At 43.0% G+C, this 15,809-nt stretch overlaps 1 protein-coding gene across 7 annotated transcripts in view; it reads left to right on the top strand.

The window, feature by feature from the left end:
• Positions 1-15,809, top strand: part of MYBPC1 (myosin binding protein C, slow type) — a 244,050-nt gene that overhangs the window by 16,297 nt on the left and 211,944 nt on the right. For all 7 annotated transcript variants that reach the window (XR_003856413.1, XR_003856412.1, XR_003856411.1 and 4 more), the window contains exon 3: positions 5,592-5,654. Coding sequence is in view for 2 of the 7 variants with exons in the window: in XM_029599714.1 (XP_029455574.1) it covers positions 5,592-5,654 (63 nt within the window). In the remaining 5 variants the exon portion in view is untranslated. The remainder of the gene's footprint in view (positions 1-5,591; positions 5,655-15,809) is intronic.

The following is a 15,809-nucleotide window of genomic DNA, read 5'->3' as shown; positions in this document are numbered from 1 at the left end:
GTCTCAGAAGACAGGCATACGACTATATAGACATGGAGATGAATTACCATCTCAGTCTTAAAGTAGAATTGAGAGTCATTGGCAGGGTAATAATGCCACTGCCTGTGTTGTAGATAAATGGAAGACTTCAGGCTTCACCACTATCATTCTGACACCTTTCTTGAGCACTGACAAGTTTTATTTATGAGAAAGATGGGTGAAAATGTCATGATGCACAATTGTAATCTAAACTCCAACTGTTATGTGGGAGAAAAAGTCAGTGCTCATTTTGGCAGAGAATTCAGTCAAATTGACATGGTAAACGAAACGTGGCCTGCAGATTTTTGCTTTTGGTTAGTAGTTATTATTTTACTAACATATTTTATTATGTACTGTACTGCTGTTGTTTATAATGCTTTGTACACTGTTTCAGGCAACTTTCAAAAGTCTGGGGAGGTGGTACATAAATGATAAATACATGAAATGAAAAACGATATAATGGTTATATAAAATGATGTCATATGCAAAGTAATGCAAAGTGACATAACTGATGCTGGCCTCAGGGCCACCTGCACCATTTTAAACAGAGATCAAGGCAGGAGTGAGAGGATATCCCTCCTGATCTTTACAGCACAGGGACTTCCCTGGTCCCCTCAAATAAAAGTTGTTTGATAAGTCTGGATAACTTGGTAACAGTATACTTTCTCCTAGTGTGATACGTATTTAAGAGAGAAAAAAAAACCCCAACAACTGAATACACAATTGGTAATGTTATAGTCACACAATCTGCAAACTAGGAAGTTTTCTCCTCTCCCATCCTAGCAAGGTACTCTGTAGAGATGCTCCCGCCACTGGGACCTTCCCTGTATTGGTACCTGAGCAAGAGTTCAGATTTTTTCCACTTCAGGCAGAGGTTTTTACTATTCTGTATGCAAAAGAAAACCACTTTCTGGTTTAAGCTTCGTCAGTGCTGAGGAATCCTCTAAAATACACACCGTTAGCTTCCACTACCACTCCCCAGAGCAGGAACTGTTGAGGTAAATCCACAAACCTGGTAGCCTTCCTCTGTTTCAGCCTGCAAATCCAACTAAAACCTCTCTTACAGAACAGAAGAATTTAGTCACTATTTTCCTCTTCAAAGAGATTGCCTTTGGGTTCTCACCCGCTCAGGATCCTCCTGGACCCAAGGCTCTTCTCTTGTAGACCTGAGGGCTCTGACTTTGAGCCTCAGCCACCTTTCCTGGAGAAGAGCTAGAAAGGAAAGAACAGAGAACCACTGATTACCTCTGTTATAGACTCTAATCTCATGACCCAAGAAACCTCCCAATGGCAAATGTCTGAACCATCAACTATACACCTACAGGTAGATTTTTTAAAAATATGCGCATGCGTCCACGCTGGCATGCGCATGTTATAAAATCCAGGCCAGCATGTGCATGGGGGTAGATTTCCCCAGTTTACGCATGGTGACAAGATCGGGCCTCCTCCAGTTCCCTCCCAGTCCACTCGTGAGCTGGCATAAGTTGCACGTGCCAGCAGGCTGCTGGCACGCGATCCTCCGGCGCAGCAGCAAATGGCTGCTGTATGGCGGCCTCAAGCTCCACCCTGCCCTGCCCCCGGACTTCCCTTCCCTGCCCCCAGGACCGCCCTTTGATAGAGGCCTGGCTCTTGTGCGCACATTGGGGGTTACGCTCGTGGCTGAGCCTCTTCTAAAATACGTGCAGCGTGCGCAAGGCCCAGCCACACGCATAGCCCCCGTTTTCCCTGTGCACACGGGATTTAAAATTTAGCTGCTACTCTATGATAGCGGTGTGCATAGACATTTTCAGGTTAATTTTCAAAGGGCCGAGTGTAGAACAGGCCCAGCCATACGTGTAATCCCCGTTACATGCAGAAGTGCCGGGCCCTGAGAAATGGGCTGGCCGGGGGATGTGTTCTGGGTGGGGAGGGGTGGGATGGAGGCCGGCCAGGACAGCGGCCATTAGCTGCTGTCCCGGGGAAGTGCGCGCTGGCGGCGTACGGAAATTACTTCTGCTCTGAAGGAGCAGTAAGTAGTAAAATAAAAACATTTGGGGTGGCTAGGTAGGGGTTAATGGTCAGGGTAGAGAGGGGAAAGGGAAGGCAGGTTAGGCAGGGAGGGAGCTGGGGTAAGCCCAATTGCGTTGCCGCACGTAGGTTACAAAATCCCCCACACATGCGCGAGTCATGGGCTACCCACACATGTGCGCACGGATTTTAAAATCCAGCGCACATGTGAGCATGGCCATCAGATTTTATAACATGTGCACGCTGGTACACGCATGTTATAAAATCGGCGTGTCCATGTACGCGCGTCGGGAACTGCTTGCGCTCCTTTTAAAATTGACCCCTTTTTTTGTTTTGCTTTATTTTTCATTTTGGTTTTTTTTAGTGGGTTGTTTTTCATTCTTTTGTTTGTTTCATTTTGTTTATTTGAAGTCAAAAACATAAAACAAACAAACAAAAAAAAGAAAAAAAAAAAAAGTAACAAAAAAATTGTCCCAAGCCCCACCAAAAAAAAACCCAAAACAACCCTCATGTGCTCTTCACTGATGCCACCAGCCTCCCCTGGACTCTCTTACTCCATGAAAGTCTCTAAATCAATTTAAATTCTCATGAGGCAGGAATGATCCTCAGTCACTCCTGCCCTGCTGCTGCCGTTCTTTCAAATGGTGCCAGCAGACTGAGGCCAGAGCCATTTGATATAGTGGGGCAGAGGTGACCAGGGTTTGTCCGTGAAGATAAACAGATTTTAAAGACTTCATGGGGTAAGAGGGTCCAGGGGAGGATGGGGGCATCGGGGAAGGGCATGGGAGGGGGTGGCCCTGAGAAACAGGGATTGGAGAACTTTAAAAAATAAAATAAAATGAAATTTTATTAGTATTTCTTTCATTTTTGTTTAAAAATGAAATAAAATGAAAAGAAACATTTCCTTAAAATTGGCCATTTTGTTTCAATGAAAGGACAGCCCTATTTTCTGATTTCATCTCTAAGTATCTGTGGAGACACTTAGGTAACTAACTAAGGGACAAGGGAATTTTAGAACCCCCCCTGAAGGTTGCCTGTACATATTATATACCCTATGAGTTCCAGAAGAAAATGTTCTTTGGCAGAGTCCAAGAATCAAAAAGAACTCTAGCAGTAAATCTGAGGGATTGAAATCAAACCCAACATACCCTGGCATAAGAGTAAGAATCAGTCCTGTCATGAAGTGTGCAAAACAAGCCCATTTGGAGATATTACCCCAAAAGAATATAAATATTTTGAAGTATTTAATAGAGGCTTGTTGCTTTTGGTTTATATTCGGAGATCACGTGGCCTAGTATTTAGATCAATGGTCTGGGAATGAGAAGACATGAGTTCAAATTCTGTTTTATTGTAACTTTTTCTTCTATGCACTTGTTATACTTTTGTAATGTATACTCTTACGTTTTAGCTATGTACGTTATAATGTATTGCTCACCCCTTGTTTTATGTAAACCGACATGATACGAACTTCCGTGAATGCCGGTATAGAAAAACACAAATAAATAAATAAATAAATACTTCTGTTAATGACATTCATTGTGACGTTGAACAAGTTGCATTGCCTGAAACTGCAGGTCATTGTGCAGAGACCTCTACCTATATGTGATTTATTGTAAAGCGAAAAGGACCAGTGCAAAGTTTCTGGGTGACTTCAAAATTTGGTGCCCTCCCCATCCTGACACCACTTCCCTCTATCCAATTAGTCCCTGCCCTTAATGCAATCTCCGGGTCTCCAACACTGCTAAAACGTCTGCTCAGCTCCTCAAATGGACACTGGATAGTTGCCAGGTGTCTGAATGTAGGGAGTGTGAGCTGCCATGTGGCCCTGCCTCCTTCTTTTTACCTTGGAAGTGTGCTCAGGAGGCGGAAGAGATGGGGGCCATGGCATTGCAGGGGGCAGGAATGAGGGACCGAGAAAGCATTAAGGAGGGGACAGCAGCAGATGTTAATTTTGTCACCCTATGCCACTTTCCACTTGGGTTGTATCAGCTCTGAGAAGACAGGCAGCTGGAATATAAAAAAAATATATAGAAAAAAATTAAAACTTCCAAAGACAGATAATCGGAATAATTGAAAATGAAGCAAGAATTTCCAGCAAAACTGAAGAGCCTGCTTTCTGGGATGTGTGCGTGCATGGTCCTCAAATATGCATGGATCAAAGGAAAGCATCCTTGTTAGAATTCTTGTGTTCCCCCAGACATATCCTGAAAATTTAGTGTGGATACGCCACAAAGCAAAAACATTATTAGGGACACATAGGGCAGGGTAAGGGTATTATGCAGAATAGCCTAAGCAAATCTTCAGCCTGGTATTCCCCTCCCCTACCAGCAGCTCTTTCTTCCCACACTCTTTCCAGTACCTGCCGTCTCGCCTCTTTTTCCCCCCTTCCCGTTTCCTTCCTCCTGCCGCACAACATCTGCCCCTTCTTCCACCCCCCCCCCCCAAGTGCTCCCTTTCCCAGCATCCATCCCCCTCTTCTTCCACCTCCAGCATCTATCACCCCTGCCCTCCCTCCCCCTTCCCCACTATCTATCTGGTACCCTGTCTCAGCTGCTGCTCTGCACCACTCATGGGCCAGCACTTCCTGCTGCTGATCTCATGATGCCCAAGATCAGCGGTGGGGAGCTCTGAGCAATGCTTGCAGTCTCTGGGCCAAATCCAGAGAGTTCCCAGGTATGGGCATAGGGAGTGGCACAGAGACTCACACTGCCCTGGCCATTGGCATCTCTTCCAGCTGGTGGGTCCTGGGGATCCTTGCCAGCTATGCTGTTCTGGCCCCTTGACTCTTCTTGTAAATCTTCAGCTGGCAGGGCCTGGAGATCCCTGTCAGTCATGCTGCTCTGCCAGGAGGTTCTTTCTGTGATTCTTTGGCTGTCGGGCCGCATGCAGTGCGGCACAACAGCTTATCCTGCAAGACGTCGGCTGGTAGCCCCAGTGCATCATTTTTGCTACCCTTAAATTTCGGCTCTCTAATTGACCATCTAGTTCACCTAATAGTGAATCAGTCTTGGGAACATGGGCACACACACACACACATCTTATACTGTAAGCCTTCTTTTACTTCAGAAAGTAGGCTAAAAACATTTTTTTACCTTTGCCTTTCCCCCTCCTCCCCCATTATGCTGTCCCCTCTCCCATTCTTTCATCTTCTTCTGACTCTTTTGGCCCAACCGGACTTAGCTGGCTAACTCAACTCCTCCCAGTTACGCCCCGGAATCCTCCTAACTTATCTGGCTAAATTCTACACACCTAACTTATTAGCTGGCTAGAATTTAGCCGGATCTGTGCCCAAATAATCATTTAGCCGGCTAACTTCTGAGTTAGATGGCTAAATGCTTCTGAATATGGACCTCCAGATTTATAACTTACCTATCAATCTTCCTAGGCAACATGTACTGTATAGAGGAAAGCTAGGATAAGTTCCCTCTCTATATTTTCTATGTATCCAATACGAATGGCAACACATTTGTTCCGTGCAGCCAGATGTTTTCGTTTTGCTTTGTAGTATTTTAAGGTAGTAGAATAACTTTGTGTGTGCATTTCATGAGCGGCTGATTGATTTGCAGAAAGAAAAGCTATTACCAGCAGCGGTGAAGCAGCAGCAGCAGCCGCGGCAGCAGCAAGTGAAGGTTAGTGGAACATCATTTCATTTTTAGTGGTTTAAGAGCTTGACTGCATGTGTGTTTTATTATCAAGGTGAAATTTACTGAAGAAAAAGGGAGCTGCTGGATCAGTATGTAACATTAGCTGTTGTACATGAATGGTTTTATTGGTTTAATCTCAACAGTAAAGTAACAGAAACAAAATAACAGGCCAGGCTGTCAAGAACATTGAATAAAACTCAAGTTCATCCAGATATTTATTTGACTTTTATTGTCATAAAATAATCAGTTCACAGTAGAACATATTTAGTTGTAGTAGATCTAATTGTTTGTATCCTGAGGGATACATTTTACCATCTAAAAGCTTGTAACTACTTTCCAGGCTGTTTTCGGTGATCCCAAAAAGGCTCAGCAAAATTTTGAAAATCAATAGGAGCTTGGTGCATGAGTTAAGCTGAGATCACCAGTGGTAACTAAGGACAAAATTCCAGTCATTTTTTTCATAGGTATCTTACAGTAAATTAAAATACATGCATGTTTTGAAATATAACAATTTAAAAGCAGTAAACCATGTGCATGATCCATAGGGACCTTCATTTTCAGTTTATATTTTATTGTCCCCAGGAAATTATCAGTGTTGATTATAATGAACAACAATGAAAGAAAAATCAGTGGGGAAAAAATTTACTTTTTTTCCCCCCACTGATTTTACCAGTGTTGATTTTAATTAATTAAAATATGATAATTTCCCAGAAAAAAACTGAAAATTAAAATCCCTAACTATCCATACCTAGTTTTGAGGAGCTACTCACTGTGCACCCTTGGGGAGAAAAAAAAAGCATGCTAAATTAAGAGCCTTAAGCAAATGGATGGATACAGAATATGTTTTATACTCTGTTCCCTGAGTTTGATTCTGCCAATGATGAAAGGTGATAACCAGAGAGAATGCAGCTACTATGTAGGTATCTTTCTAACTGGTGAACCCTTATTGCAGCTGCCTTCTGACTGGTTAGTTTAACTGGGCACAAGAAAACAGCCTGCTTTCCAGCAATAATTTATTGGCAGGAATTCTCAGAGCCTGTAATGAAATGAACAAAACACCTTTCAGTAACACTGCATGCAAATCTCAGACACGCTTGACACAGATGGATACATTTTCAGTTAAGATGAACTTTGTTGACATAAACTTTCAAGGAATCGCTTGGATAAATTCCCACAACTGCGGTTGACTAGCAGAAGCAGAAATTGAGTGTTCCCAAGAGGGACCTAAGTTTCAGGCTGACATCACCACTTGACGAGATCTTTCATGAATCCAGACATCAAGCAAAGCATTTTTGTCTCCGTGCTATCTGTCTGTCAGAGGGTTAATAAAATGGGACTTCAACACTTGGATGCACATCGCCTACATCTCTCTTAACTTCTGGACCTAAGGCTGCTCTATTACAGCCATATTTTTATACATGCGTAATCAAAAAGTAAGTTGGGTAATGGTAGGAAAGTGATTGCATGATGAGCACTTGCATCTCAAAGATCTCTGTGGGCTAATAAAGGGTATAGAAATAGAACAGTAATAGAACACTGCAACAGAAAGAAAAACAAATTATTGACTAATTAAAGGCAAATGGACTCTCATAGTGTAGTTCGAGAACGTCGCTCACCATGTCTTATCAAATCAAATAATGCTAGCAACTTCTTTCTCTATTAAGAGCAAAATAAGTAATTTATTTACAGTCTTGATATTTTTGTTCCATTTTGAAGCTTAGTCATGGATAAATAAGTACAATGATGTTTCCCACTTATCTGCCTACCAATGGGATGTGAGTTTGTTTCCTAAGGTCCTTTGAGGAGACGAAGGGCTTGGGGTTACAAATAGTCCACCCACGTGCAAAGTCCACGGGGTAATTTGTACTCACAAGCCTTGTATCTACTTTTCAAATGGAAAGCGTGCTTACTGCTTATGCTTTCCATTTGAAAATGGCCCGTGGGTACAAAGGACCACGGACTCTATTTTTTCCTGTGGACAGATTTTTCTTTTTTCAGAAAAACAGCGCATGTGGAGGATTTGAAAATCCAATCGACACACGTTGTTTACCAACTCTAACCCAAATACCCCCCCCCCCCCTTCTCAAGAATGCCTCTCTTCAATTCAGCTAAGAGTTTGTGGGCTATGAAACCCCCACCTGCTTATTTAGGTTAAATAAAGGCAAATTTACAGGCCAACTTACCAGGGTCAGTGGTTTGGAAAATGGTCCTCGGAATGCTACCAGGTGCAGCAGGCTGAGTGTGACTATTAGAATTGGAAACATTCAGAAATGAATTTGAAGCTAGCATTGACGTGTACATATGTAAAATAAGTGTGCCATCCTCAAAATGAGAATGTGTCAGAAAATCCACAAAGAGAGTACGTGGCCTTGAAAGAAGATGTACCACAACATTTTTAAATAATTGTCATGTTAGTCCAATTAACGGTATCTCAACTTGCTAAGCATCTGTCGTTTTCAGGTGAGCAGAAAAGGTCAAGGAAGAAAGCATACTGTATATATATATATATCGCAAAGAGGCTGGAGAGGAAATGAACACTGTATGGCTGTCAGGAAGGGTTCAGCAGTGAGTGGCTTAGCATAAATAAACTAAGATGGAGTCAATGGAGGTGTAAGGAGTATTGTGAACAGGGGAAAATATGGAAAGAGATTTTAAAGTAGTAGTTCTCAACCCAGTCCTCGGAAACCACCCGTTCAGTTTCTGGGTGCTCAAAATGAATATATTTGCATACAACAGTGTATGTAAATACAGTTCATGCATATTCATTATGGATATCCTGAACACCAGACTAGACAGGAGGGTTCCAGGGTCTTGACTGAGGACCATTTCAGTCCAGTTAATGCCATGTTTTTTTTTTTTTGTAATTATATTTTAATTTACTGGACAGAATACCAGCTTATAGATTATATGCCAAACAAAAAGAACCAATATAGAGTTCAGAACAGATTTTTATGATAGAGGTGTTTAAAATCTTGAGAGGTCTAGAACGGGTAGATGTGAATTGGTTATTTAGTCTTTTGTATAATAGAAAGACTAGGGGGCACTCCATGAAGTTAGCATGGGGCACATTTAAAACTAATCGGAGAAAGTTCTTCTTCACTCAACGCACAATTAAACTCTGGAATTTGTTGCCAGAGGATGTGGTTAGTGCAGTTAGTATAGCTGTGTTTAAAAAAGGATTGGATAAGTTCTTGGAGGAGAAGTCCATTACCTGCTATTAAGTTCACTTAGAGAATAGTCACTGCCATTAGCAATGGTTACATGGAATAGACTTAGTTTTTGGGTACTTGCCAGGTTCTTATGGCCTGGATTGGCCACTGTTGGAAACAGGATGCTGGGCTTGATGGACCCTTGGTCTGACCCAGTATAGCATGTTCTTATGCTCTTAATGTATTGCTTGTCAGGGCAGGAGCGAGTGGGGTTCACTCTTTATCTTTTGAAGCACAGGGAGCCCCCATGAAGAGGTAAGTGAGGGTCGGGGATCTCTCCAGCCCCAGCAGTTTTTCCAAGTGGTGGGCTGGGGTTGGAGGGGCCCAGGGTGCCCCAAATGGGCTTGGCTAAACCCGGCTGGGTAGGCCCAAGCCCTGCATCTTCATTTGTGAAGCAAGAGAAAAAGGAGATTGGAGAGGGCTGTGGAGGCCCCATTTTTTTTTTTTGGGGGGGGGGGGGGGATGCAAGAAAGTGCCCGAAGGTCTTGAGGAGGTCCATTTTAGTTCTTTTTTTTTTGTGTTGTGGGATTTTTTCTGGACAGGGTTTAATGGGGGATTTTCAGCTCAGTAAACGAATGAAACTGAAAGAAAAAATGAAGGAAAAAACCCCCCCATGAAACAAAAAAAATGATCCCAAAAATGTTGGGTGGGTGCATCCCTAGTCTTTCGTGGAATAAGGATTCCTAGTGCAAAGAACAAACTACTCCTTCCCTTTCTCCCTTCTCTCCTTCCTCTTCTCTTCCCCTTGCAGCAGGGGAGAAGAGTGCATTTACACCCCAGGGAATCCCTCTCCCCTCCAACCCGAAAAGAAGGGGGCTCTGTCCTAGTGGGCAGGAGAAGGCATTCCCCACATCTGTGACAGATTTCCAGTTTTCCATCTCATGTAGAGCCAGATTCCATCTGCAGCCGGTTGAAGAAATGATCTATTTTATGAAGCTTGTTTTGCCTTTCTGACCGTGGCAAGCTGAAAAGATTATGTTATCGAATGTCGACAAATCAGAATGATGACAAGGGGAAGAAGACAGAGCCAAGACAGGTGGTAACAGTTGGAATTAAATTGAAAATATGCAGACACTTAAAGGGTGTAGGAGAGAATAAGACAACTCCATACTGATCAGCTAATTCCCAGCTGCTTTCTGGTATGTCTTTGGAACTTGTTGCTGGAAGCTGGATTTTTCCAAGACTACTAGCAGTTAAAAAAGTAAATCTGTTGTTGTCAGCCAGAGTTCTGAATTGCATTAAATGCTAACTCAGGCAAGTAATGAACATTAATGGTTCTGTTGATGCATGCAAGCTAGCCTTTCCTAGTAATTAGATGTTTGAATGTAAACCGAGGTGATGTTTCTTACGTGCCCCGGTATATAAAAAATCCGTAAATAAATAAATAATAAATAAAACCATGCTAAATATCTCATTACCTATTATCACAGTGCACAAAATGCTCTGCAGATGCTTAATCAATGCAAAAAACTAAGTCAGGTGTAGTATTTTCCTGTTCACATGTATGTGTATACTGTCTGGTCTGCCTCCTATGCATCTCATTAACATTGGTTATTAGTACATGTGATCAACCTCCTGTTTATATGCGTTAACAACTGCTGTTACTGTACTTTAGTGCATCAGCCCCCCTAGAAGCAGATTAGGCATTAATAGGCAATACATAGGACCTAACTCTATTCTGACCCTAAAACTGTTCTTCATGGACTGCTGTACTACTGTTCAGTCTAGTGGGCTGAATAAAATGAGGTATATTTTGAGCAATAATTTGCAATTAAAAGAATTGGTGCAATTAGTCAGTCTGGAAATTCATGCTCACCTTCTCTAGAAAAAAGAATTGAACTGAAAAATCACTGTGATTGCCTTGACCACAGTTAATAAGCTTCTTATAGCATATAATATCTGCTGGATCTCATTGTTGATTGACCGGCAGAAACCTTCCACTTTTTAAATTTACCTATTTATCTCCCCGTTTCGCAATAGCATTGTATGATGATATAACACCATTAAACAAGAAGTTCATAACTTGATCATAAAGGAATAATAGTGCCCAAAGCTGAAGGCTGAGGTTATTATTGCCCCCGTTAAATTCTGCAGAGAAACAGTTTTTGCTGTAACCTCAGAAAACTGGGGCCTCTATTCTACTGGATAATAAAATGGTTTAAACACAGAATGACTGAGCAGAGCTGCCTGCACTAGAAAAGATTACCATGAGAGCCAGGTACTAATTGCAAGCATGCAGAAGCATTCCCCCATCCCCCCTTCCTTGTGAAAATACACAAGTAATGGAAATTGTTAGGAAAGCAGCAGTCATATTCCCTCAGTCTGTTGTTGACTTCTCCCGAGATGTCTGGAAATGTTGCTGGTCATGTGACTTGGCTCAGTCCTTTACCAGCAGAGCTTCATGTTCCAGGATTAGATCATCTGAAGGAGGGTCCTGGGTAATTCAAAACCCCATGTACAGCAAAACCTTTGGATAATTCCCATGTTTATTTAATAAGCATTTATCATAGACTACAAAGAATCAATTTTCTAAAGTCCATGACATATTTAGAAGTATAGCCTTGCTAATTTGTCTCTTGCTTTAGAGATCTGGGTATATGTAACACCTAACTACGGTAGTAATAATCAGTCTAATTTGTACAGCATGGCACATAGACAGAAACATAGAAATGACGGCAGAAGAAGACCAAACGGCCCATCCAGTCTGCCCAGCAAGCTTTCACACTTTTTTTTTTTCCTCATACTTATCTGTTACTCTTGGCCCTTATTAGTTACTCTTTGCTTCTAGTTACCTTCCACCCCCGCCATTGATGTAGAGAGCACAGCAACCGGTTTATCTAAATGTCTTGTATAGTAGGGAAAAATCGGTTCACCAAAGGTCTGTAGATTAACAAGATGTGACTACAGAAGATACACCTATATAGGGGGAATTTTAAAAGCCCTACATGCGCCAAAGCCGGGAGTTGGGCCGGTGCGAGCTGCACGGATTGGGAAAGGCACCCGGGTACACGGGTATCTCCTGCTACGCGCACAAGTCAAAGGTTTAGGACAACGGGCGGGGTGACGGCAGGGCCATGGGCGTGTCGGGGGAAGGCCAAGAGATGTGCCCGGAAATCCTTACCCGCACAGGCGCAGACCGGCGTCCCCTGCCACGTAACTTTACTACTGCTGTGGATGGTGTGTAAGTAATAAAATAAAAAAAAAAATCTAGGCTACTCAGCAGGGTTTTAAGGGCTGTGTCTAATAGGGAGGAAGAGAGATTATTAAACCAGGAGGGTTGGGAAGTACTGTGCCTTGCCTGGGCAAACTGGGAACGAACTGGTGAAGCTGGCCATGGCGTGGATGCACGCTCCTTTTAAAATCCTCCCCCCCAATTACGCGGTGGAAGCGGGATTTGCGCGTACACGTGCGCGCCCCCTTAAAATTGCACACACATGTGCACGCTCAGCCTATTTTATACCATTTGCGCATATAGGGCCTGATTTTAAAAAGCATTTACTCGAGTAAAAACCAGGTTTACTGGAGTAAATTCACTTTACTTGAGTAAGTGGGTTTTTGAAAATTGCTACAATATAATATATGCCATTGACTTGTCTATAGGATTTACTCACATAAGTGCACTTTACTTGAGTAAATGGCTTTTGAAAATTGCTACAATAGTAGCTACATTTACGCATGTAACTCCTTTTGAAAATTACCCCCATAGTGCTTATGTTAAAAATAGCCACGTCCATGGGCACGAGCCGGCAAACGCATGCATATGTGCGCCTGTTTAAAAGTTACCGTCCCACTATTTTAGGGCTAGCTGAACTAATTTGGAATAGACTCCGACCTCCTCTGAGCTGGGGATCAGATGTATCTCAGGTTATCTAAGTCACAGCTGCCTCTGTTTTGTTGTGGTATGGATTAAAGATGGACCGAAAACTTGCAATTATTGTTGTAAATCTGCCCCTAATCTTGGGATTTTCCTGAGTGCAAGGTTTTGTCAGCTTGTGATCACGGACTGCAATAATGAGAGCCCAGAAAACAGTGGAAAACTTGGCAAACACTAAAAAGATATCATAATATCATAACAGGATAAAAGTTTCAATAGGACACCTGATGGCAAGTGTGCGCCCAAACCTAGTCTATTTTCAAAAACAAGTCACCTCTGTTGTGTTGGAATATTGGTTTGTTAATGAGGCTGCAAGAGTGCGCACACCCTTCCACGTTGTAAAACAATGGCGTGATGTCATGTTTGCAGCGCGCCTACAAGCATGTATTACTCTGAAAATTAAGGGGCGGGTTTTAAATGCCCTGCGCACCTATTTTGCATAGGCCGCCGGCGCGCGCAGAGCCCCGGGACGCGCGTAAGTCCCAGGGTTTTTTAAAAGGGGCGGGAGAGGGCGTGTTGGGGCGTGGCCGAATGACACAGTGTTTCGGGGGCGTGACGCGGCTTTTTGGGGGCAGCAACACGGGCGTGGTTTCGTTCCGGGGGCGTGGCTGCGGCCTCCGGACCAGCCCCCGGGACCGGAACACGGAGCGGGTCAGCCAGCCGACGCGCGCAGATTTACGTCTGCTTTTCGCAGGCGTAAATTGTGGAATAAAGGTAAGGGGGGTTTAGATAGGGCCGGAGGGGTGGGTTAAGTAGGGGAAGGTGGGGGGAGGGCGAAGGAAAGTTCCCTCTGAGGCCGCTCCGAAATCGGAGCGGCCTCGGAGGGAACAGGCAGCGCGTGCTGGGCTCGGCGCGCGCAGGTTGCACAAATGTGCACCCCCTTGCACGCTCCGACCCCGGATTTTATAAGATACGCGCGGCTACGCGCGTATCTTATAAAATCCAACGTACTTTTGTTTTCGCCTGGTGCGCAAACAAAAGTACGCGATCGCGCAATTTTTAAAAATCTACCCTTAAATTTACACACCTGCTTTTCAAACAACCCCTGAAATGCCCACCAGAATGCTTTTTGTATGTGGTCCAAGGAATGCACGTTATGAACGTATGCGCATGCCTTCAGGGGCCGATGCAATAAAGTGCACTCAGCCTAGCACATGGGTTTACCCACGGGTGGACGCACGTTTTGGTTGCACTAGACTAGTGCCGGATCGCAGTAAGGAGATTAGCACATCTAAAACAGGTGCCCTAGCAAACACGATCCCGATAGCGCTCGTCAAATGTTAATTGCATGTAGATGAGGACATTAGCTATTACCTCCCTATGCAATAAAGCGCTGGGCACCCGACGCACACGTTTTTAACACAACAAATTTAACTCCAGCCTCGGAGATGTAGTAAAGTCAGCTTGCAGGCAAGAGCCTATGAAACACATTTAAAAAATAGGTTTTCTGTGTTGTGATAAGTGTGTCCTCCCCCTTAGTATCATTGTGACACTTCAATTTACTGTTTTTGGTGGAGAAAAATTGTATATTTTCACTTCATTTAAAAAAAAAAAAAATCCACTTTTCTTATTGCCACACGATTTGAACGTCCATAGCAAGAGGCACCTAATATTTTGCTGAGGTTGCTGAAGTGAATTATAGCAAAAAAGAAGCAGGATGAAAATGGACGTTCATACTGGGCGCCCGTTGTAATTGGGCACCCAATGCAATAAACTATTGAGCACTACAGACGTTCAGTTCTCCATTAGTGTGCCATTTTTAACACTGCCTCTCATTTAAATACAAAAATAAAGATTCTGCTATATCCGAACTCTTAAGAGAGGTATATTGCGACCGTCATATAGTGCCACAGACTGCTTGCGGTTTATGGGTGAAGCCCTTGAAGCACTAGGGCTTTCTAATCATAGGTCGCTTATACCAGAATTCTTATTTTCTCTTAGAAGGAGCTATAACAACATCAGAGCAATGCCCCACATAGGAAAATTATAACGTGCACTTACCTCTGGAGAAAATCCACAAGTGTAGCAATGTCTTATGCAGTCCTGAAGTCTGGGCATCCAGGAGATGTGGCTGCATGTGCATCTTATTGCATCGGCCCCCTCAGTCTGCTAAATGTCCACTTATTCAAACATGGCTGACTTAAATGGGCCAACTCTATTATATCTCAAATAAAATGCACCTAAACAGTTGAAAATTTACCCCATAATATATATAATCAAATTATTTAAAAACAATGTATCTCTCTTTCTATATATATAGAATATATATATAGATAGATATAAGCTATTTTGCTGTGGGCACTGTTTTGTTAATTAAAATATTTCATTAGGGTCAGTATCTCATGGGATGTGGCTTCTCAGTTGCAAGGACATCTCAGACAGGCAAACCCAGAGCACACTCACATTGGATTTGTTACGTAACATTAACAGTACAGAAGAAATAAAGGCATGGATGTGTTTCGATAATACCCAGACCCTCATTTTCTGCATGGAAAAGTAAGCACCTTGAGGAATTCATCATAGATCTGCCTCAAAGAGGCCCATGGTAGATAAAATCATTGGATTTAATGATGCAAGTAGCCAGTTTCAAAGTTCCTGTGTGGGTAATAAGAAAGAAAACAATTATTTGGGCTCAGGCTATTCATGAACAGCATGCCATCTGAGATAGCCCACATAATCCTATCTGCAGCACGGCAGGCACATGAAAGCATTTCTGAAGATGCTGTCTAGGCTACAGTTGTGTTCGCAGTCCGGTGCCTGCTAATTAAACTGCCTGATATAGTATCATGGTCTCCTCCGCTGTGCAGTCTCAAGTCGGATAATGTTACTGTAGGGGCTTTTTTTACCCCTCCTCACTGAATAGCTTGAGGCCAGGTGAAGAAGGTCCACTTGCCTGTTGAACATGAAAGCCTGATAAAACTGATAAATTGCAGGAAGACCTTGTGAGACTGGAAAATTGGGCATCCAAATGGCAGATGAAATTTAATGTGGATAAGTGCAAGGTGATGCATATAGGGAAAAATAACCCATGCTATAATTACACAATGTTGGGTTCCA

This window comes from Rhinatrema bivittatum, chromosome 4 (assembly GCF_901001135.1).
Source record: "Rhinatrema bivittatum chromosome 4, aRhiBiv1.1, whole genome shotgun sequence".
Classification (NCBI taxonomy): Eukaryota; Metazoa; Chordata; class Amphibia; order Gymnophiona; family Rhinatrematidae; genus Rhinatrema; species Rhinatrema bivittatum.
This window is presented reverse-complemented; position numbering and strand designations above follow the sequence as displayed.